At 46.0% G+C, this 22,782-nt stretch overlaps 2 protein-coding genes across 2 annotated transcripts; both read left to right on the top strand.

Annotated features, from left to right (window-relative positions):
* The first annotated feature begins 9 nt into the window (after positions 1-9).
* LOC117592778 (fibronectin-like) lies at positions 10-15,022 on the top strand. The gene is made up of 26 exons (XM_034291448.1): positions 10-79; positions 1,475-1,738; positions 1,968-2,231; positions 2,408-2,665; positions 2,840-3,100; positions 3,371-3,631; positions 3,809-4,078; positions 4,230-4,487; positions 4,591-4,851; positions 5,062-5,322; positions 5,652-5,912; positions 6,030-6,287; positions 6,386-6,649; positions 8,105-8,368; positions 8,570-8,830; positions 9,247-9,504; positions 9,647-9,907; positions 10,242-10,499; positions 11,809-12,069; positions 12,210-12,470; positions 12,631-12,888; positions 13,161-13,421; positions 13,545-13,805; positions 14,082-14,342; positions 14,425-14,683; positions 14,934-15,022. Exons 1-25 carry the CDS (start codon positions 70-72, stop codon positions 14,652-14,654), a joined length of 6,246 nt encoding a protein of 2,081 aa, XP_034147339.1. The 5' UTR covers positions 10-69; the 3' UTR covers positions 14,655-14,683; positions 14,934-15,022.
* LOC105021173 (fibronectin type III domain-containing protein 7) lies at positions 14,903-21,553 on the top strand. Its single transcript, XM_034291335.1, has 9 exons — positions 14,903-15,194; positions 15,508-15,768; positions 16,018-16,278; positions 16,518-16,787; positions 17,784-18,044; positions 18,164-18,424; positions 20,057-20,347; positions 20,490-20,726; positions 21,369-21,553. Exons 1-9 carry the CDS (start codon positions 14,903-14,905, stop codon positions 21,551-21,553), a joined length of 2,319 nt encoding a protein of 772 aa, XP_034147226.1.
* The last annotated feature ends 1,229 nt before the right edge of the window (positions 21,554-22,782 follow it).

The following is a 22,782-nucleotide window of genomic DNA, read 5'->3' as shown; positions in this document are numbered from 1 at the left end:
GCCAGCCAGTATGACATCAGCGTGACATCACAAGGCAGCAGCTGTAACAGCTCAGCTAGCCAGACCTCCATGATAACAGGTATGGTAGAACAAGAATCGGAACCGGGCAAGCCTAATTCTGCTGGCCAGCCATTAGAAGGGATGAATGCTGTTGCCCAAGCTGGATTCGATCCACGGTTTATTATATGACAGACTGTGTCTTTAACCACTACTCTATTTAAACAGTGGGTGCACGTGATACGTGTGTATATATGTGGTGTCTGTTTACTTGCATTGTGAAACCAATTAGTCAAAACATCACGGTTCCCTACATTAGTTAACATCCAAACCAACAGCAAGTACAGTGGATATAAAAAGTCTACACAGCCTGTTAAAATTCCAGGTTCTTGCGATGTAAAAGAATGAGACAAAGATGTATAGAATGTTATATAGAAGTCATTGCACACCTGCCATCATTTAAAGTGAGTCTGATTAATACCAAGAACTGGACGTCTCTCCAAAATTGATGAAAAGACGATAGGAAAACTGGTCAGGGAGGCTTCCAAGAGGCCTACAGCAACATTAAAGGAATTGTCTGGCAAGTACTGGCTGTGTGCTACATGTTTCAAAAATCTCCCGTATTCTTCATATGAATGGGCTATGGGGTAGGGTGGCAAGACAGAAGCCCTTTCTTACAAAGAAAAACATCCAAGCCCGGCTGAAGTTTGCAAAAACAAACATCAAGTCTCCCAAAAGCATGTGGGAAAATGTGCTATGGGCTTATGAAACAAAGGTTGAACTTTTTGGCCATAATTCCAAAAGGTATGTTTGGCGCAAAAACACTGCACATCACCCAAAGAGCACCATACCCACAGTGAAGCATGGTGGTGGCAGCATCATGCTTTGGGGCTGGTTTTCTTCAGCTGGAACCGGTGCCTTAGTCAGGGTGGAGAGAATTATGAACAGTGAATCCGGAACAAATCCTAATGCCTAATTTGTTTGGTCCATGGTGAGGATCATACCCCAGTCACCTCAGATTTCCCAACTACTACACAATTTAACAATGGGTAGTCAGTCAGTCAGTCATTCAGTCAGGAAGACATTCGCTCTTCTTGGTCGGCTCCTGTAACGTGAGCTGGCAAAATGTGGAATAGACCGAAGCAGCCTTGTGGAAGAAGATCACTGTAAACTGTCTAATAGTTGAACATTGCTGCATAATGCATGACATCAATAACGAAACTACTATGCTTATTAAACAGAAGAAAAAATGAACATACAAATACCATCACTAATATTCAGTAATTTCCTATATGAACTGTTCACTATAAATGTGTCTAAGATCTAGTTTTCCATTCTTGTTACCTCCTATGGTCACTGCCCATAGTAGTTGGCAAAACAGCACAACCGGATCTGGCACCAGGCTATATTCCCCTTTGAAGGTGCAGTAGGATTCTCTGATTGACCTCTTGTCATATTTGCCCTTATTTTCCACCAGCCCCCTGTGATCCTGTCAATGTGGCCTACTCTCTGAAATGTGGTACAGACTTAGTGACCATGTCTTGGGATGCAAGCTCTGGAGCAGTGGCTTACAGCGTGTTCGCTCAGGTGGACGGGTCACTGGATGTCACTTCCTGTACAAGCAGCATTACTTCCTGTCAGCTAAACACATTGGGTTGTGGACAAGTGTACAATGTGACAGTTCTGGCTGACAATGGGATATGCAATAGCACAGGAGAGAACAGCTCCATTCTGATTACAGGTAAAGAGAGAGGGTGAGATGGAGGGATTAGAGATAGAGGGATGAGAGATGACAAAAAAAATTTTTTTTTAAACAAAGACAATTTGAGAAAAAAATGAAATAACATTATAATAATAAACCGTGGCATAGTGGTAAAAAATGAAAATGTAAACATACATAAAATGTTAGGTTTTAGTGCCAGGCTAAAATGGGCTGTAAAAGACAATAACCTTCTTCCTCCCTCTCTCAGCTCCTTGCCCACCCACAATCCTGTACAGCTCTGTACACTGTGGCACAGACTCTGCCTCTCTCTCCTGGACACCAGTGCCAAATGCTATAGGCTACGTAGCTAACGCTTCATCCACTAACGGCCGGCTAGCTTGGTGCAGCTCAGTTAACGACACTAGCTGTGAGCTAACAGGGCTAGACTGCGGTGAGGTTTACTCTGTCAATGTCATCGCCATGGGAAACCAATGTGCCAGTGCACCTAGCTCCTCCGTCAACATTAATACAGGTATGAAAGCCTCTGTATGTGTCCGTGTGTATGTGAACAGGTTTTACTATATACAGAGCCAAATATTCACCAAACAAAACAAGCAGATTTTGTAAACTGACAATCCATATAAACTGACAATAAAGCTCGTTGTGTTGTTGACCTACCATGAATACCTGATCCTCCCAAACCCCCAGCTCCCTGCGCCCCCACCATGGTTACCTCCCAGTACAACTGCAGCTCCAACGTAGCCGTGTTGAACTGGGCCGACTCAGTGGGACGCGTCTCCTTCATGGCTCGGCTGGATGGAACGGACCACCAGGACAACTGCACTTCAACAGGCACCAGCTGCTCCTTCACAGACCTGTACTGTGGTCACTCATACAACTTTACGGTCCAGGCCCTGGGAACGGATTGTAACAGCAGCCTCAGCACACTTGCAGAGATCGATACAGGTAGACTGCACACAGGAAACATTTCTGAATGACGGCAAAGTAGAAAGTCCACAGGTTTCTTCATTTCAAACGGTGTCTTGTACTGATGGTTGAGTTGTTCACTATTCCTCTCTTTCTAAGTCCTCTCTCCCTGTTTGTCCTACTGTCTCTCACTGTTTCTCTCGTTCTTCGCAGTCCCTTGTGCCCCTCAGAATGTGAGTGCCGGTCTGCTGTGTGCCAACCACTCAGCCCTGATTACATGGGTAAGAAACCCCAGGTCTGTGTCGTACAACGTCATTGTCCTGGGTGAAGACGGGGACTCTAAAAACTGTCACACCAACGACACTAGTTGCCAGGTTCCAGACCTGCACTGTGGCACTATCTACAACATCACAGTCACACCCTTCTCCAGGACGTGCTCTGGAGTCGCTAGTACAGCCTACACCTTCAATGCTGGTACGGTGAAAAACATTACTGGAGTATTACAGGAGATTATTATTATAAAGGCCATAGATGATAGCTTTCACTATCACTGACACTCATATCCTCTCTTTATCTCTCTGTGTCCCTGTGACACTCTCTTTCTGTCTCTCTTCCTCACCTTTTCTTTGTTATTTTGTCACTCTCTTTTTGTCACTTTCTCTCTGTCTCTATCTGTCTTTCTTTTTCTCCCTTTTTGTCTTTCTTTCTCCCGCTGTCTCTCTTTTTCTTTCTCTCTCATTGCAGGTTCTTGTGCCCCCACTGATGTCATAGTGTCTCCACAGTGTAATAGCAATATGAGCACTGTGTCCTGGACAGCGGTTGCCGGGGCAGATATGTATGTAGCGACCGCCACAGACAATAATGGACACAGTGACACCTGCAGCACTAACTCTACAGGATGCTCCTTCACCGCCCTGCGCTGTGCCCAGACCTACAATGTCACCGTAGTTACCGTCTACAGGGGTTGTGCTAGTGATCCCAGCCCTAACGTTGAACTCAGAACAGGTGGGAAGAAGAGAGTTATGTTTCTATCTACATCCAACCTGTTGTAATGATCACCTTTTATTGAAATGCAATTAATATTCAAGAGCACCTGAATGTATTTTGTAGCATATTATCTAATTTGAATTTTTTTGTCTTCTAACTTCTTGTTCACTAACATCATGTCTCCTGTCTCCTCAGCCCTGTGTCCACCCAGCAATCTGAAGGGCTCAGTGTCCTGTCAGACCAACATCCTGTCCCTGATTTGGGACGCCAGCCCAGTGTATAGCGCTAACTACACATTACACTCCCAGAAGATAGGGGCCACTAACACCACCATCTCCTACCCCACGTCTGATACCTTCCTTTCCATCTCAGGCCTGCAGTGCGGGGAACTCTATGCATTCCAAGTGGTTGCTAGTGACAACACCTGTAACAGCAGCCTTAGCCTGCCGCTGTTGATACATACAGGTAGACCAGGCCTTGATGTTGGTTCAATGGTGCCCACATTTGAATATTATTTAGGTCCTGCTTGGGTGAAAAACATGGACCATATTGACTCGTTATTCTCACCACCTATTGGCTGATGTCATCACATGACCTCTGTCTCTCTGCCCCTCAGTTCCATGCCAGCCAACCAACCTGGTGGTGAATGTGGAATGTGGAACCAACCATGGCATTATCTCCTGGGACAAGAGCCTCGGTGCCAGCTACTACATCGCAGCGGTGATGGGTGACGATGGGCATGAGGCTTCCTGTACTTCCAACGATACTTCCTGTGTGGTGACATTGCACTGCGGACAGATGTACTCGTCAACACTGGTGGCCTCCACAGACTTCTGTAATAGCACTCTGCACACTGACATTACATTTTTCTCTGGTAAGAAACACAAACAAACAATGCACTGAAAATGTGTTCACAAAAGCCCACATGTCACCTAATGTAGGATAATAAGATATGTTCTCCCTCTGGCCTCCACTAGCCCCCTGCCTGCCTGATAATGTGGTGGCAGAGCTGGACTGTCAGTCCAACGTGTTAACTGTCCAATGGCAGGATAGCCCTGGAGAGGACATCTACACAGCCTTGGCCATCAGGAGTGATGGCTACCAAGTCTCCTGTAACTCCTCCTTTAACTCCTGTAGTATTACCAACCTGCCGTGTGGTCAGACCTATGATGTTGCCGTCACTTCCTCCACCATCAACTGTTCCATCATAGCTGGATCAGACTACAAGGTCCAGTCTGGTAAGTAAGCTGTTGCAAATAGGAATCGTAGATGAGCTAAGGGCAACAGCAATCTATGAAAAAGCCTTTACAAGTATTTTTGGATGTACAGAATGTCACGTTTGGCAATTTTTTTTTTGTGTAATATTGTAATTTATTATCCTCTGTGCGTTTGGGGAGCGTGTTGCCTTTTTCTACGACACCTAAATCCCGACCCCTCCTCCCCTCCAGCCCCCTGTGACCCCCAAAACTCCACAGTGGAACTGGAGTGCAGCACCAACGTTGCCACGGTGACCTGGGACCTGACCAGCACAGCCCAGAACTACACGGTTACAGCCACAGATGCGTTTGGCACCAACTCCAGCTGCAGCACCAGCAAAACAAGCTGTTCCTTCTCAGATCTAAACTGTGGACAGACCTACACCTTCAGTGTCATGGGACACACCAATGTGTGTATGAGTGAAGTCAGCTCTCCCATGCAGATGCTAACAGGTATTGGTGCAATGAAACTGTTCTTACATTTGAGAAACATAAGAAATATTAGCCTTTAGACCGTCATTTGTTTATAAATTACATAAAACCTTTTTGAAAGGAGTGGTGTAGTTCAAACACAATATACTTCTAACTAATGCCACACAATATCATTTAAACCAAATCCACACTGTTAAGAAGCCATCATCAGTAGCAAAATATGTCCTACCATCAAGCTGCTCACAAAACTATAACATCATAGAATTGTTATCAGTCTAACACTTTTCTACTGATACCAGGCTGAATAAATATGTTCTGGTGTTCACTTGGTTTTGCCTCTCTTTCCCCAGCCCCTTGCATGCCCATTAATGTTTCTTCCAGTCTGGACTGTGGTACAGGCATGGCCCTCATCACTTGGAACAGTGCAGTGGGAGCTACAGCCTACACTGTACAGGCAAAGGGTAACCATGGTCACAACTCCTCCTGCAGCAACACAGGAACCCAATGTTCCCTTAGCGACCTGGCATGTGGGCAGGAGTACACCGTTGTTGTTGTATCAATGCATGCTGGGTGTCTCGGTCAGGCCAGTCAGGCTGTACATTTCACTACAGGTAAACGGCCTAAATTCTTTAAGGTGTAAATAAACACTCAAATTATTTAACCTCTGCATCTAAACTTTCTGAAAGTCATAAATTCATATTTTGGTCTGTTCTTTCTAACACCTTCAGCTCCCTGTTCCCCTCAACCTGTGGAAACCCAACTGAACTGCTTGTCTGGAATGTTGAACATTGCCTGGCAACCGAGAGCAGGGGCAACCAGTTACCATGCAACTGTACAGGAAGGAAGAAATATAATGATGTGCGACACCAATACATCTTCCTGTGTCGTCCCCAACCTGAGCTGTGGCAACACCTACAATGTTACGGTGGTAGCACAGGGCCAATCCTGCAACAGCTCTCACTCTGAAGCCAAGGAGATTTCAACAGGTATGGATATAGAATTACATTTTTAATTGATTCATTCATTAAAATGACTGATGACTAGAGCACTGCCTCCCCTGACCTTCTGCCCTCTGTCCCACCAGCCCCCTGCCCACCCACCGCAGTCTCGGCCACCGTGAACTGCTCAACCAACATTGCTGAGGTCACGTGGCAATCCCAGAATGTACTGGGGGTAGCATACAGTGCCCAGGCTGTGGCAGCCCAGGAGAGTGCAGTGTACTGTAACACGGCTGACACTAATTGTGTTCTCATTGGCCTGAAGTGTGGCAGTGTGTACAATGTTACTGTCATAGCCTCAAAGGACAACTGTTCCAGTCTCCCAAGCCTGGCATATACCTTTTTAACAGGTTAGTGATATGTATACATTTAAAACAGGTTAGTGTCATGCATACCTTTGTAACAAGTCAGTGACATGTATACAGTTATAAAAGGTTAGTGACATGTACACCTGTATAACAGTTTAGGGACATGTATACCTTTATAACAGGTTAGTGACATGTATACCTTCATAACAGGTTAGTGACATGTAAACCTTCATCACAGGTTAGTGACATGTATACCTTCATCACAGGTTAGTAACAAGTACCCCTGTATAACAGGTTAGTGATATGTATACCTTAATAACAGGTTAGTGACATGTATACCTTTATAACAGGTATGTGACATGTATACCTTTATAACAGGTCAGTGACATGTATACCTTCATAACAGGTTAGTGACATGTATACCTTTATAACAATTCAGTGACATGTATACAGTTATAAAAGGTTAGTGACATGTACACCTGTATAACAGGTTGGTGACAAGTACCCCTTTATAACAGGTTAGTGACATGTATACCTTAATAACAGGTCAGTGACATGTATACCTTTATAACAGGTTAGTGACATGTATACCTTCATAACAGGTTAGTGACATGCATACCTTCATAACATGTTAGTGACATGTACAAATTTATATCAAGTTAGTGGCATGTATTGCTAAATAACAGGTCAGTGACATGCATACCTTCATAACAGGTTAGTGACATGTATACCTTTATAACAGGTCAGAGACATGTATACCTTCATAACTGGTTAGTGACATGTATACCTTTATAACAGGTTAGTGACATGTATACCTTTATAACAGGTTAGTGACATGCATACCTTCATAACAGGATAGTGACATGTATACTGTCATAACAGGTAATTGACATGTATACCTTTATAACAGGTCAGTGACATGTATACCTTCATAACAGGTTTGTGACATGTATACCTTTATAACAGGTCAGTGACATGTATACCTTTATAACAGGTCAGAGGCATGTATACCTTCAAAACTGGTTAGTGACATGTATACCTTTATAACAGGTTAGTGACATGTATACCTTTATAACAGGTTAGTGACATGCATACCTTCATAACTAGATTGTGACATGTATACCATCATAACAGGTTAGTGACATGTTTACCTTTATAACAGGTAAGTGACATGTATACCTTTATAACAGGTCAGTGACATGTATACAGTCATAACAGGTTAGTGACATGTATACCTTTATAACAGGTAAGTGACATGTATACCTTTATAACAGGTCAGTGACATGTATACCTAAATAACAGGTTGGTGACATGTATACCTTCATAACAGGTTAGTGACATGTAAACCTTCATAACAGGTTAGTGACATGTACACCTTTATAATAGGTTAGTGACCTGTATACCTTTATAGCATGTCAGTGACATGTTAGTGATATTGGTTAGGTTAGTTATCTGAAAGTTTATGTGAGGTTGTGACAACATTCTCCCCTTCCTCAGTACCCTGTGTGCCCCTCATCTCTGAGGTTCAGCTGCTCTGCTCCTCTGACTCGGCCTATGTCACCTGGGCAACGGCTGCAGGGGCAGACCGTTATGAGGTCACAGCAGAAGACAACCATGGGGGGACCCGGCAGTGTAATGCCACTGATGTCACTTCCTGCCTGGTGTCTGCCCTGCAGTGTGGGCAGCAGTATGGTTTCAGTTTGACTGCCTCAAACCGGCTGTGTACCAGTGCTCCAAGTGCTCTGATACAGTCTATAGCAGGTACTACTGTATGTGTGTATGTTTTGTGTGTGTGTGTGTGTGTTCATGTGCGTGTGTGTGTGTGTGTGAGAAAGGGAGAACAGTTTGCTTGTGTCTTTTCAGGACCTTCTGTAGCCCCAGATCCTATCATAGCTAAGTCTACAAAACTTTTGAAACTGACAAACTGCAGGCATTGTAACCTGTCTCTGTGCCCCCCTACAGCCCCATGTCCTCCCCAGAATGTCAACACCTCAGTGGGCTGTGAGAACAACACCACCTCCATCAGCTGGAGCAACAGCCAGGGGGCGCTGTCCTATACAGCTAGACTACATGGGGCTGATGGAGAGGCAGCTTGCTGTTCCTCCAACACCTCCAGTTGTGACATCCCTCTGCTTCCATGTGGAGAGATCTACAACGTGACAGTGATTGCCAAGGGACACACCTGCAACAGCTCCCAAAGCTCAGGATCCCCCATTAAGACAGGTGTGTTGCTAAGACAACCAAGGAAACCATGACCCAAACCAAGATATAAAATAATCCAAATGGTCATACATCACAGCTACTGATAATATCAATATATAATAATACCCAGTCTAAATATTAACAAACACTACTGATCACATCCGTATATACTGCATTACCACTCTGGACCTCAAAGCCAGTTCCAGTCCTCATGTTCATTTTAACCCTGCAATCAGGCAGTTACTTAGATCCGGGATACCCAGGTGAGTGCAATTTAATGATGTTATCAGAAACTACTGATTGTGGTTCAAATGTTGCTGCCCCATTCCTCACCAAGTGTTTTTTTAAAGGATTAGTCAACCTCAGTAGAGACATTAAGAAACATCTCTGAATCTCAGTTCCAGCCAATCGCCTGTGATTGTGGTGTGTCCTTTCAGCTCCCTGTGTGCCCTCTCCTCCCGTGGTCAACCTGAGCTGCAGCACGAACATTGCCACCATAGCCTGGAGCCGCAGCCTGGGGGCCCACCTCTACTCTGTGGTTGCCCATAGCAGTGTAGGTTACTCAGCTGGCTGCCAATCAGCAGGCCTGAGTTGCAACCTCATGTCTTTACAGTGTGGGCAGATGTACACGGTCAGCGTGACAGCTCAGGACAGCTCTTGCAGCATTGCTAGCCAGTCAGTACTGGTCAAGACAGGTGGGTTGTTGGGCAAAGACATCTAATGTCATCTAATGACATCTAATAACAAGGATCTCAGCAGTCATATGGTCACGTTGTATTTTTAATGTGGCCATGGTTACCTTCATATTCCTCACATTCCTTTTACTGTCCTTTCCAGTACCATGCATGCCTACGGGTGTCGCGGCTGGTTTTGACTGCCAGTCCAACGCTGTGGCTGTTTCCTGGCTGGCAAGTGGCGGTTCCGAGTACTACATGGCCATTGTGACGGACAGTACCGGTGTATCCAGTGGGTGTCAGACGGCGGGGACGCAGTGTAACGTCACAGGCGTCCAGTGTGGAGAGACCTATCATGTGACTGTAGTAGGGGCAGACACACTGTGCACCAGTCCAGCGGCCACCGACACCCACACACACTCCGGTACGATTTTACAATTCACACAAAAATTACACTTTGAATCTATTTATGCAATTAAAATGCATTCAATTTCTAATGAGAATTAAACTCGTGAAAATGTCCTATAAATAAAACAGGGGGAGAAATTCATTCACGAGTGACATGGAGACATAGAGTGACCTAAAGTTTAGAAATCTTTTTGGTTTGGTCACACATGAAAAATATCTTCTCTATATGAAACTGAGTAGAATAGCAGAGCATGCAACATCTAAGGGGGAAATCATTTAGGTAAGACCTACAACTTTTCTTCTCCTCTTTGTTAAGTTGTAAAGCTTGTGTTTTTCTCTGATGCCTGCAGCTCCGTGTGTCCCTGTGGACATTGCTGTGGAGGTAGATTGTTCTAACAATTCGGCGGTAGTATCATGGAGATCCAGCCATGGGGCCAGATGGTACAGTGTCTCTGCCCACAGCAACAGGGGCAACTCTACCTGTAGTAGCTCTGACCTGAACTGTACCCTGGTCAACCTCAGCTGTGGCACAGCCTACACTGTACAGGTGGTCGCCGTAGATGACCAATGCTCCAGCAACTCCAGCCTGGCTGTGCCGTTCCAATCTGGTAAGGAGACATACATCTGTAAAACAATCCGGTACGGAGACGTAAATCTGTAAATCAATCTGGTAAGGAGATATATATTTTATATTTTAGTTGACAAAGTGGACAACGTAAACAAAGTGGTCATTTAGTAGACTTTTACAGTTACCCAGCCCGAAACCCCAAAGAGCAAGCAACAACTGGGTTGATGCACAATGGCTAGGAAAAACTCCCTAATAGGTTAGAAACCTAGAGAGGAACCAGAATCTGAGGGGTGGTCAGTCCTCTTCTGGCTGTGCCGGGTCAAGATTATAAGAGTATTATTATAATATAATAATATAAGATTATAATAATCAAAAAATGCATGTATGCTGTGTCCAGAGTCTATAAACAGAATCCAAGTCAGCTGCATGACCAGGTGGACAAGGACAGAGACAATTAGGTGGGGTGAGAGCAGTCAGTTTGATCTGCCACACAACCAGAAGTACTTTGGACAGTGACATTTACGAGTCCTTTGGGCCTGGTTGTCCCATGGTGTGGTCCAAGGGCTCATGTCCTCCTAAGTTAAACAGAACAGGACACAAGGACATTTAGAGACCCAAGTTCCCTACTCCCAGGAGGGCTTCTTAAAGAAAAACTAACAGGTCTGTGAGAGGCGGAATTCTTACTGGTTGGTAGGTGATCATAAACTTATGTCATGCAATAAAATGCAAATTAATTATTTAAAAATCATACAATGTGATTTTCTGGATTCCGTCTCTCACAGTTGAAGTGTACCTATGATAAAAATTACAGACATCTACATGCTTAGTAAGTAGGAAAACCTGCAAAATCGGCAGTGTATCAAATACTTGTTCTCTCCACTGCATCTGTAAAATAGTTTAGTACAATCCTGTAAAAAACACGCCTGTGAATGAAGTACCTTTAAAAATGTATTGTATGACAACCACTAGCAGGGATGTGATTGCACTGCATTGCTTTAACCTTGAAATGATTACAGTGAGTTCATGCATGAGCTGTGGATCATTCCGAAAATGGTTGCTATTCAACACAAATTCAGCTTTTAGTCTGAGCCTCCTCCCATCAGTCCCCTGTCGTCCAGTGCCTGCTGAGAGTACACTGGATTGTTTCAGGAACTCATATCTGACATACTGGGATGATGCAGAGATATTTAGAATATAGCTATACATAAATGCCTGTGATGTGGGTGAAGTTTGTGTATCTTACAATCTAAGAAATGTCAGACTTCTAGATACATTATTCAGATCACAAAGTATGGCAAGGACCTCTGGGAGTGGTAGTCATTAACCAAGCAGCCATGTTTTCCTCCCAGGTCCATGTGTGCCCCAGGATGTAGTAGTCAGTCTGGACTGTAGCCTGAACACGATCTATCTGAACTGGAACACAAGTGAGGGGGCAGAGTCATACACGTTGGCAGTGTATGGCACAGACAATTCCTCCATGGAGATAGTTCTCAGCAACAACGTTTTCCAACTTCCTCTGCTTTCCTGTGGCCAGAACTACAGTGTGACGGTCGCTGCTGCCTACCAGGACTGCAGCAGTGCCCCAAGTGCCCCGGCTGACATACAGATATGTAAGAAACAGTCATATAGGTTCTACTGAACTAGGTTGTATTGAATGAGATTTACCTGAGCTAAAGGGCGTTTCATTCAATAAATAGCTGTCAACAATTGAACCGAGTGAATAGACATCAACTCCCCATGTCTCTCTCAGGGCCCTGCCCATCTACTGCCATCTCTGCCTCCTTGGACTGCCCCTCCAATATCGCCAAGGTTGCCTGGGAGGAGAGTAATGGTACAGTGTTATACACTGCTACCCTCCAGAGTCCCAGCGGCCAATCACAGACCTGCATGTCCAACACTGGTGGATGCAGTGTTCCTAGGCTCGATTGCGGCCAAAACTACACTGTGTCTGTGACAGCCTCCAACCTGCAGTGTAACTCTACACCCAGCATAGGCGCCAGTCTGCAGACAGGTGAGAGAAACCTTACTGTTCAAGAAAAGGAACTTCTCTTCATGAAACTTTAACAGCAAAGTATACAACTAATCTAAGAGCTAAATCATTTGTGTGAGAGAATGTCTATAACATTTAGGTTTTGAGTTGTCATTTTCTTTATCCTTCTCGATGCCTGCAGCTCCGTGTGTCCCTGTGGACATTGCTGTGGAGGTAGATTGTTCTAACAATTCGGCGGTAGTATCATGGAGATCCAGCCATGGGGCCAGATGGTACAGTGTCTCTGCCCACAGCAACAGGGGCAACTCTACCTGTAGTAGCTCTGACCTGAACTGTACCCTGGTCAACCTCAGCTGTGGCACAGCCTACACTGTACAGGTGGTCGCCGTAGATGACCAATGCGCCAGCACCGTCAGCCTGGCTGTGCCGTTCCAATCCGGTAAGGAGACATAAATCTGTAAAACAATCTGGTAAAGAGACGTAAATCTGTAAATCAATCTGGTAAGGAGACATAAATATGTAAAACATACACCTGTGAATGGAATACCTCTAAAAATGTCTTGTATGATTAGGGATGTGATATTATTATTGCATTGCTTTACAACTTCTAATTATTAAGGTTCATGCATGATAAGTGGAACTTCTCTTGTTATTTCAAATATTGGCAATTCGGCACACGTTCAAGCGTTCATCCGTGTCTCCTTCTCTCAGTCCCCTGTCCTGCAGAGCCTGCTGAGTCTACACTGGACTGTTTCAGGAACGTAGTTCTGATGGACTGGGCTGCCTTGGAGGGGGCTGTCTCCTACACTGTAATGACCAGCTACAACGGTCAGAAACACACAGTCTGCCACACCAACAATACAAACTGTGAGGTCAGTGGAATGACCTGCGGACAGGTGTACTCTGTTTCTATGGTGTCGTCAGACGGACAGTGCGACAGCCCCCCCAGTGTGAGCTGGGACATTTCAGCGGGTGAGGATGGTTGTGATTGGTGGATGAATAATGGTTTGATTTTGAATAGCAATGGCACATTTGTTTTGTGCTATATTTGATGAGATAGTGTTCTGGTTCATAGTGTCTCTCTCTCTCTCCCAGTACCCTGCCCTCCTCAGAACATCTTGACCCAGCTCGACTGCTCAGCTAACTCAGCCAACATACAGTGGGATCTGGCCCTGGGGGCGGAGTCTTACGTGGTGCAGGCTATAGACACCAACGGTTACATGACTGGATGTGACACGTGGGGGCGCAATTGTACCATACAGGGCCTGATGTGTAGCTCCACATATAACATCAGTGTGGTGGCCATCAACCAGCACTGTAACATCTCTAAGAGCATGGTCACACAGCTTCACACAGGTAAGACATACACTCTGTCACTACTTCTCTGCCTCTCTAGCCCAAACTCTCTAGCTAGATATCTCTCCCTACCTCTCTCACCCACACTCTCTCCCTACCTCTGGCACTCATAATCTCTCTCCCCCCTTCCCATCCAGATTCCCTCCCCCTCTCTCACACACTCCCTCTTCCGAGCTCCTCTTGAGTGACACCGAATGTGTTTCAGTTAATGAAACAATGTGTTGCCTAGCATTCTAGGTGATGACTCTCTCTTCCTCCATGTCTGCGCTTTCTCAGAGCCTTGTGTGCCGTCTGCGGTGCGGGGTAATGTTAACTGTGAGACCGGTGACATGACAGTGGAGTGGGAGCCTAGCTATGGAGCCCGCACCTACACCGCCGTGGCCCAGGGCAACGGGGGTTATGGGTCCTCTTGCAACACCAGTGAAACGGTGTGTGTGTTCAGAGATCTCCTCTGTGGACACACCTACAGCGTCAGTGTCAGCGCCGCCGACGACACTTGCTCCGGCGCTGACAGCAGCCCAGTCACCGTGGAGACAGGTTTGTCTTTGGGTGACATTTTCAATATAACAAACAGAGTGTTAACCTGGACCTTACAAACCCAGGCTTCTACCCCCTTCAGTGCCCTGTGAACCCCAGAATGTCAGCGCCCGCCTGCGCTGCCATAGCAACGAGGGCGTAGTCTCCTGGGAGATGAGTGACGGGGTGACGTCGCACCGAGTCTTTACCGTGGGTCCTGATGGTGAAAGTCTCACCTGCAACAGCACCGCCGCTTCCTGCACGCTACCCCCCCCTGCACTGTGGCCAGCAATACAACCTGACTGTCACCGCCCTGGGTGGCTCCTGCAATAGCAGCCATTCACACGTCACCGTGCAGTCAGGTGAGTGCACTGCAGCCAATCCCCACTGACCAAGCAGCATCGTTATAGCAATAATGCTAATACCAAAAACATATTCATCTACAAAATTGATGGAAAACAGTGGACTTTAAATTTGTATATCTTGGATCTTTTAGAGTAATGTCTTGATTGTTGTAACTATTAACTATGTTATTGCTTTATTTTCTATTTTTGGGTTGTTTGATAATGAACTGAGACAGAATGATCCCACTGTCCATGTTCTCCCCTCCAGGCCCCTGTGCTCCTGGGAACCTGCACACTAACCTCCAGTGCATCACCAACTCTACCTCCCTGATGTGGGACAAAAGCCCAGGGGCCCTGCAGTATTTGGCCACAGGACGTTCTGCGAGCGGCCACGTGACCTCCTGTAATTCTAGTGACACCTACTGTGATCTAACGGGACTGCAGTGTGGCCAGGTCTACAACGTGTCAGTCCACTCCGCGGACACGGTCTGCAGGAGCATCCAGACGGTCCGCTCAGATTTACAAACCGGTGAGACAAACACGCCAAGACAGTCGTTCGTTCACACACACTTTGGAACTGTCGAGCTGCTTACGTTTGCAGAGGTCACCGCACAGGTCATTCGTATCACTGAGTGTTAACGTGGAGGCATTGATTGGCTCCTTCAAAATGGCCTGGACCAGGTGTTGTCTAGGCCTCCACGTCTCCCCTTGTGATTGTAGATATTTTAGTTGGGCTGAACCTTTCAGATTTCCCCAATCTGATATAGGAGTGATCACTAGAAAAGCACACTAGTGGATGTAGTGGGCAACTGAAAAAAGAACCCATTGCTCCTGTTTTACAGCTCTGTGTCCACCCCAGAATGTGGACGCCCAGGTGCTCTGTGCCTCAGGCTCAATGCTGGTGACTTGGGACCCCGACACAGACGCCCAGTTCTTCCTGCTGGATGCCGTGACGGAGGCAGGGAGCAGCCACTCCTGTAACACCACAGCCAACCAGTGCTCCATAAGCAATCTGACCTGTGGAGAGAGCTTCTCTGTCCAGGTCACTGCTGTGAGAGGAGGATGCCACAGCTTGCCCAGTCAGGCTGTCAACGTCTCATCTGGTAAGAACGGGTCACTACAATGCACTGTTGAGTGGATGTCAGCAGGATACTTCCCTATGAAATGACGTCCCTGGTTGCAAATTCTGGGAACTTTCGGTAAATTTCGTTTCCCGGTATCAGGAGGGAATAAACAGGAAATCTGTTCTACCGCAGGATGTCTGGAAAACCACAGAATGTATAGAATGTCTCTAGAATGTTGCAACCAGCTTTCTGGCGGATCTAACGGTCCTCTTCTCTCTGTCTGCCCAGCCCCATGCATGCCCACTGGGGTGAACGGGAGCCAGAACTGCGTGGCCAACTCTGCTTGGGTGTCCTGGGTCCCGGCGCTGGGGGCGGACAGCTACACGGTGACCGCTGATGGTGCGGGCGGGTACAACTCCTCCTGCTCCACATCCGGCTCCACCTGTGAGGTGCCTGATCTGGCCTGCGGCGTGCGCTACACCTTCTACGTCACTGCTAGCAATGGACACTGTGAAGGTCCGCGCAGCGTGACGTTCAGCATCGAAACAGGTACTGAATGGGAATCTGCTTGGTCAATCTCGAATCGACGTAGGGGCTACTGGGCGTGGCTATATTGCTAGCCTGTAAGGTTTTGGTAGTTCGATTGGTTGGGAAAAATATGTAAAAGGAAAGGTCATTCATATCTACCTGTTTTACTACAATTTTCTGTCATTTGTTGCCTTGTCGTAAGAGTCGTGCGATAAGTTGTCTTTAAAATTGATAGCAAAACATACTGCATTTATCACCAGCTCCCTGCAACCTGTCCAGCATCATGGCCTACACCCAGTGTCACAGCTCCTCCATCCAGGTTCTGTGGGGGCCCGGCGGGAAGCTCTCGACGAACCATGGATACATTGTCATGGCGGAGGCCAGCGACCATAGCGTGCTGACCTGCAACAGCTCTGCCACAAGCTGTGACCTGGAGGGGGCCCGCTGCGACCTGCAGTACTCCGTCATCGTAGCAGTGTCGTCAGACACCTGCTCCAGCCTGCGAAGCCCTCCTTATAGAGTCACCATGGGTGGGTTGTTATGCTTCACTTAGCCTTTTGGGCAACGTCAGGCCCAGTATTATTGCTGTTTTTATAGTTAGATCAGGCCCAGTATTATTGCTGTTTTTATAGTTAGATCAGGCCCAGTATTATTGCTGTTTTTATAGTTAGATCAGGTCCAGTATTATTGCTGTTTTTATAGTTAGATCAGGCCCAGTATTATTGCTGTATTTATAGTTAGATCAGGCCCAGTATTATTGCTGTATTTACAGTTTGATCAGGCCCAGTATTATTGCTGTATTTGTTGTTAGATCAGGCCCAGTATTATTGCTTTATTTATAGTTTGACCAGGCCCAGTATTATTGCTGTATTTATTGTTTGATCAGGCCCAGTATTATTGCTGTATTTATAGTTCGATCAGGCCCAGTATTATTGCTTTATTTATAGTTTGACCAGGCCCAGTATTATTGCTGTATTTATTGTTAGATCAGGCCCAGTATTATTGCTGTATTTATAGTTTGACCAGGCCCAGTATTATTGCTGTACTTACAGTTTGATCAGGCCCAGTATTATTGCTGTATTTATAGTTCGATCAGGCCCGATGTTCACTGAGCGTCCCAGGACAGGATTGTTGATCTAGGACTCTGTCCATTTAATGACATTCATTCTTTTTTTATTGCAAATCCTGATCCAACATAAATCCTCATACTCTGCTTTGTGAATACATGCCATGGTACTGTATGTGCTAAAACCTTTCCACAACAGGGTTTATATCTTATATATAACAGTTATTATAACAGAGCTTATTATAATCAGCCCTCTAACCCCCCCCCCCCTTTCTCTGTATTTGTCAGAACCCTGCCCCCCCCAGGATGTGGTCATTAACTCCTCCCCTCTCTCTGTATCTGTCAGAACCCTGCCCCCCCAGGATGTGGTCATTAACTCCTCCCCTCTCTCTGTATCTGTCAGAACCCTGCCCCCCCAGGATGTGGTCATTAACTCCTCCCCTCTCTCTGTATCTGTCAGAACCCTGTCCCCCCCAGGATGTGGTCATTAAGTCCTCCTGCGAGTCCCGTGGAGTCCACGTGTCCTGGATCCCCTCCCCTGTAGCGGAGGCCTACGTCATGACTGCTGTAGGTGGAAACGGAGATGTGCTCTCCTGCAACTCATCCACAAATAACTGCTCCCTGTCTGGGCTGAGGTGCAGTCAGCAGTACAACATCTCTGTGTTTGCCAGCAACCAGAACTGCTCCAGCACGGCCAGTCAGAATGTCACATTTAATACCGGTATGCATTACCACACCACGGGACACTTAGCAACATGCCCTGTGGCCAACTGTCAAAATGCATTCTGACTAGACCAAAAAGGGTGACATCATCTGACATTTGACCTTTCTCTCCCACAGTGCCCTGCAAGCCAGATGGCGTGTCTGTGTCAGTCCAGTGTGCTAACCAGTCGGCGCAGCTTTCATGGAGGGTCAGAGCTGGCGCTGAGGGTTACTGGGGCAGTGCACAGGCGGAGGATGGTAGCAGGCTGTACTGTGAGAGCACAGGGACGTCCTGTACCATTGAAGGGTTGGAGTGCGGGGCCCAGTACAACTTCACTGTTCAGGCCTCAGATGGGACCTGCAACAGCTCCTTCAGTGAACCCCTGCCGGCTGGAGCAGGTGAAGTCCTCAGTGGTGCTAATTCAGTCGTAGTCATTGGTCTTGCTCTCTGAAGTATTGCTTAGAACAGAGGGTCGTTACGAAATGTGTTCAGACACAGGTTTATATCTTTGTACACTCACCTAAAGGATTATTAGGAACACCTGTTCAATTTCTCATTAATGCAATTATCTAATCAACCAATCACATGGCAGTTGCTTCAATGCATTTAGGGGTGTGGTCCTGGTCAAGACAATCTCCTGAACTTCAAACTGAATGTCAGAATGGGAAAGAAAGGTGATTTAAGCAATTTTGAGAGTGGCATGGTTGTTGGTGCCAGACAGGCCGGTCTGAGTATTTCACAATCTGCTCAGTTACTGGGATTTTCACGCACAATCATTTCTAGGGTTTACAAAGAATGGTGTGAAAAGGGAAAAACATCCAGTATGCGGCAGTCCTGTGGGCGAAAATGCCTTGTTGATGCTAGAGGTCAGAAGAGAATGGGCCGACTGATTCAAGCTGATAGAAGAGCAACTTTGACTGAAATAACCACTCATTACAACCGAGGTATGCAGCAAAGCATTTGTGAAGCCACAACACGCACAACCTTGAGGCGGATGGGCTAAAACAGCAGAAGACCCCACCGGGTACCACTCATCTCCACTACAAAGAGGAAAAAGAGGCTACAATTTGCACGAGCTCACCAAAATTGGACAGTTGAAGACTGGAAGAATGTTGCCTGGTCTGATGAGTCTCGATTTCTGTTGAGACATTCAGATGGTAGAGTCTAGTAGAATTTGGTGTAAGATGGTAGTATTTGGCGTAAACGGAATGAGAACATGGATCCATCATGCCTTGTTACCACTGTGCAGGCTGGTGATGTGGTGTAATGGTGTGGGGGATGTTTTCTTGGCACACTTTAGGCCCCTTAGTGCCAATCGGGCATCGTTTAAATGCCACAGCCTACCTGAGCATTGTTTCTGACCATGTCCATCCCTTTATGACCACCATGTACCCATCCTCTGATGGCTACTTCCAGCAGGATAATGCACCATGTCACAAAGCTCGAATCATTTCAAATTGGTTTCTTGAACATGACAATGAGTTTACTGTACTGAAATGTCCCCCACAGTCACCAGATCTCAACCCAATAGAGCATCTTTGGGATGTGGTGGAACGGGAGCTTCGTGCCCTGGATGTGCATCCCACAAATCTCCATCAACTGCAAGATGCTATCCTATCAATATGGGCCAACATTTCTAAGGAATGCTTTCAGCACCTTGTTGAATCAATGCCACATAGAATTAAGGCAGTTGTGAAGGCGAAAGGGGGTCAAACACAGTATTAGTATGGTGTTCCTAATAATCCTTTAGGTGAGTGTATATCTTTATGTGTATACTCTTGACAATATGTGACATACAGATGACATGACATGATATACATACTGTCAGAGTATACACACATTGATACTGTCAGAGTATACACACATTGATACTGTCAGAGTATACACATATTGATACTGTCAGACCATACACACACATTGATACTGTCAGACCATACACACACATATTAATACTGTCAGAGTATACACATGTATCTATGACAGTATCCAATCCCCTTCCTCTGACAGTATCCAATCCCCTTCCTCTGCAGCTCCCTGTCCTCCAGAGAACATGAGGGTGACCACACTACCCATGCAAAACCAGGCCCAGTATTTACGTGCCTCATGGACCAACGTGACCTGTCCTAATGTCCAATACCTGCTTGAGGTGACTGGATGCATCCTGGGAGACAGCCAATCCCAGTTCGAGCTGGCTTCCTATTGGACCGACACCAGTTTCTTCGAGCTTCTCCTCCCATGTGGCTCATCCTATAACGCGACAGTGAAGAGCAGTAACTCTGCAGGCGAGAGTGCCCCCTCTGTGGCCGTCAATGGAACTACAGGTACAGTGTGAGGTTTAACATTTTCACACAAATCTCACAAAGTCATGAAATTACATAACACTCCGGTGTGGTCAGCTGGGACCTGTCCCTAACCATAACATACCACAGGTAAACCGCCACCTTAACCGTCGCTTCTCTTCAGCCCCTTGCCCTCCACAGCAAGTGACCTTCACTGGGTCCATCTCCTCGGCCACCATCTCGTGGAACGCATCCGTCTACGCCACTGACTACACAGTGTATGACATCAGCAGCGGGGTGTGGACCCAGGTCTGCAGCACAGTTCAGTTGTCCTGTTCCCTGACCAACATCAGCTACAGTAACCTAGAGGTCACCGCTAGCAACGCCGCTGGAGAGAGCGAACCCACCAGGGCCATATCAGGTAAACAGACATGCCTGAAAGTGTGTAACCAGAGCCTTCTTCTGTATGAACGCCAGTCAGTGTTTTGTGTATTTTTTTTTCTGCAGTGCATCTCTCGAGGAGGAGGAGAGATCTCAGTGGAGGAGAGATTTCTTCAGTGACTGGTGAGTAAAAAGTGCTCTGCTCTGTTTCAGATGGGCACAATAATACCGGACAGAAACAATACAATAATTACATTCACAGACAACTCACACCGCTCTCCTTCAATCAACCACATCAATGTTATAAATATTTTTTTAGATCAGCAGTTAAGGTGAACCAGGTTGCATTTACTAGGGTGCCAAACCTAGAGAGGCAGAGTCAGACTCACTGGGGAAACTGAGCTGACTAAACTGACTATGATAGAGGTCTGACTGACTCACAGCTGACCAGACCCTGCACCATATACAAATCATATTTCAGCAGGCATTTGAGTGTGGAAGTCTGCTGTAGATCTCGTCAATTACCCTAACTGAGAGCGGCCCAGATACAATTACTTGATGCCAACATCTATCTAGCTACTTTATATGCTGAAGCTACTGACCTTGCTGACTTCTGACAGGTTCTGACAGACTTCATTACATTGTCAGTACCTGTATGGGTAATGTGGATCCTTGTCTCCAGGTCTGGCCCAGCCTGAGGTGCAGGTCACTGTGAAAACCCCCAACACCCTGCTGGTCGACTGGTCCCCTGTAGAAGGGGCAACGTACTACTCCCTAGTGGTCCAGGAGCAGAGGCCTCGACCTCGCCACGCCGGCCGGCCGGCCCCAGATACTAACCGTGTACGGCCAGAGCGTCGTCGTCACTGAGCTCAACCCCTCCTCCACATATTGCCTCTCAGTGTCTGCCCAGGCGGAGGCCAGCGAGGGGCCCTACTCCGAGCCTGTGTGTGTGGAGACAGTGGCTGGTGTGGTCAGCATGTGAAAATGGAATGACGAAAAGTGGTTCCGTGGGCAGAGACATTCATCTAAATAGTGTATTACATGACATCAGGGTTACAAGGCTGCCGGAAATGTGTATTGTTGTATTTGACATAACTGAATGCTAAAGGTTACTGTATGTTTTTCTTAAATGATTGAGGTACAGCTCCGTCTGCCAATTAGACATTGTTTTATCTAACTTCGCAGTATAACTCTGACTTCCTCAGTCCCTGATGAAATTGGTAAAGATGCGCAAATGTTTTTTATTTAGATTTTTGTTTGCCTATCATTTCCTTATGTTGTCCTTCTGTTTGCCTATCCTTTTCATCATGTATAGTACTGTGCAAAAGTCTTAAGTAGCCTTGGTAGAATTTTTTTATACACATTCATGTGACAAATTCTTCCACGCCACTTGAAGGATTTGCCATAGCTCTTCTTTTTACATATTTTGGTCAATTTCCCAGCCCAAGTGATCCTAGAGACTTAATTTTGTTGAGGTCGGGGCTCTGTGGTGACCATCTAACACTATGTTCAATCTTCAGACATCTGCTCCAAGTAGGTCCTAATTGTCTTTGCAGTGTTTGGAATCATTAATAATGTTTTGGCCTATTAGTCAAAGTTGGCCATTTCTTGTAAGACAATCAAAGTGTGTATTTTGGTGCCAGATGACTGCCAACTGCTTAGCAAACACCTCACATTTCCTTCGGTCCCCACAGAAGGTGTTCTGTTCTTCAGATGCAGACTACTTTTTGGGTCTTCCAATTGTCTTTGATGTTTCTTTCAGCCATCTCACAAAAATAAATTCCCTTGTGGACAACACAGGAAGTTCTTGCTACATTTCATTTGATCAATACTGATTTTCTTAAGTGGTTTTACTAACAAACTTTACTGCACAGTACTGAATGTATATCAGAAGAGTTAGAGGGGTAAAATATCAGGCATTGTTTTCAACTATAGCATAAGAGGAAGAAAGTGGAATATGCAAATATAGGTGACAATTAATCCCACTATTTATGTAGTTTGGCAATCAAAAATGGTCATTGTAACATGGAAAGGTTTCAAAACCATAGTAGATAATGACCTTGAAATTACTTTACTATTGTTGGACTAAGATTGTA

The sequence above is a fragment of the Esox lucius genome, chromosome 3 (genome assembly GCF_011004845.1).
Source record: "Esox lucius isolate fEsoLuc1 chromosome 3, fEsoLuc1.pri, whole genome shotgun sequence".
Classification (NCBI taxonomy): domain Eukaryota; kingdom Metazoa; phylum Chordata; class Actinopteri; order Esociformes; family Esocidae; genus Esox; species Esox lucius.
This window is presented reverse-complemented; position numbering and strand designations above follow the sequence as displayed.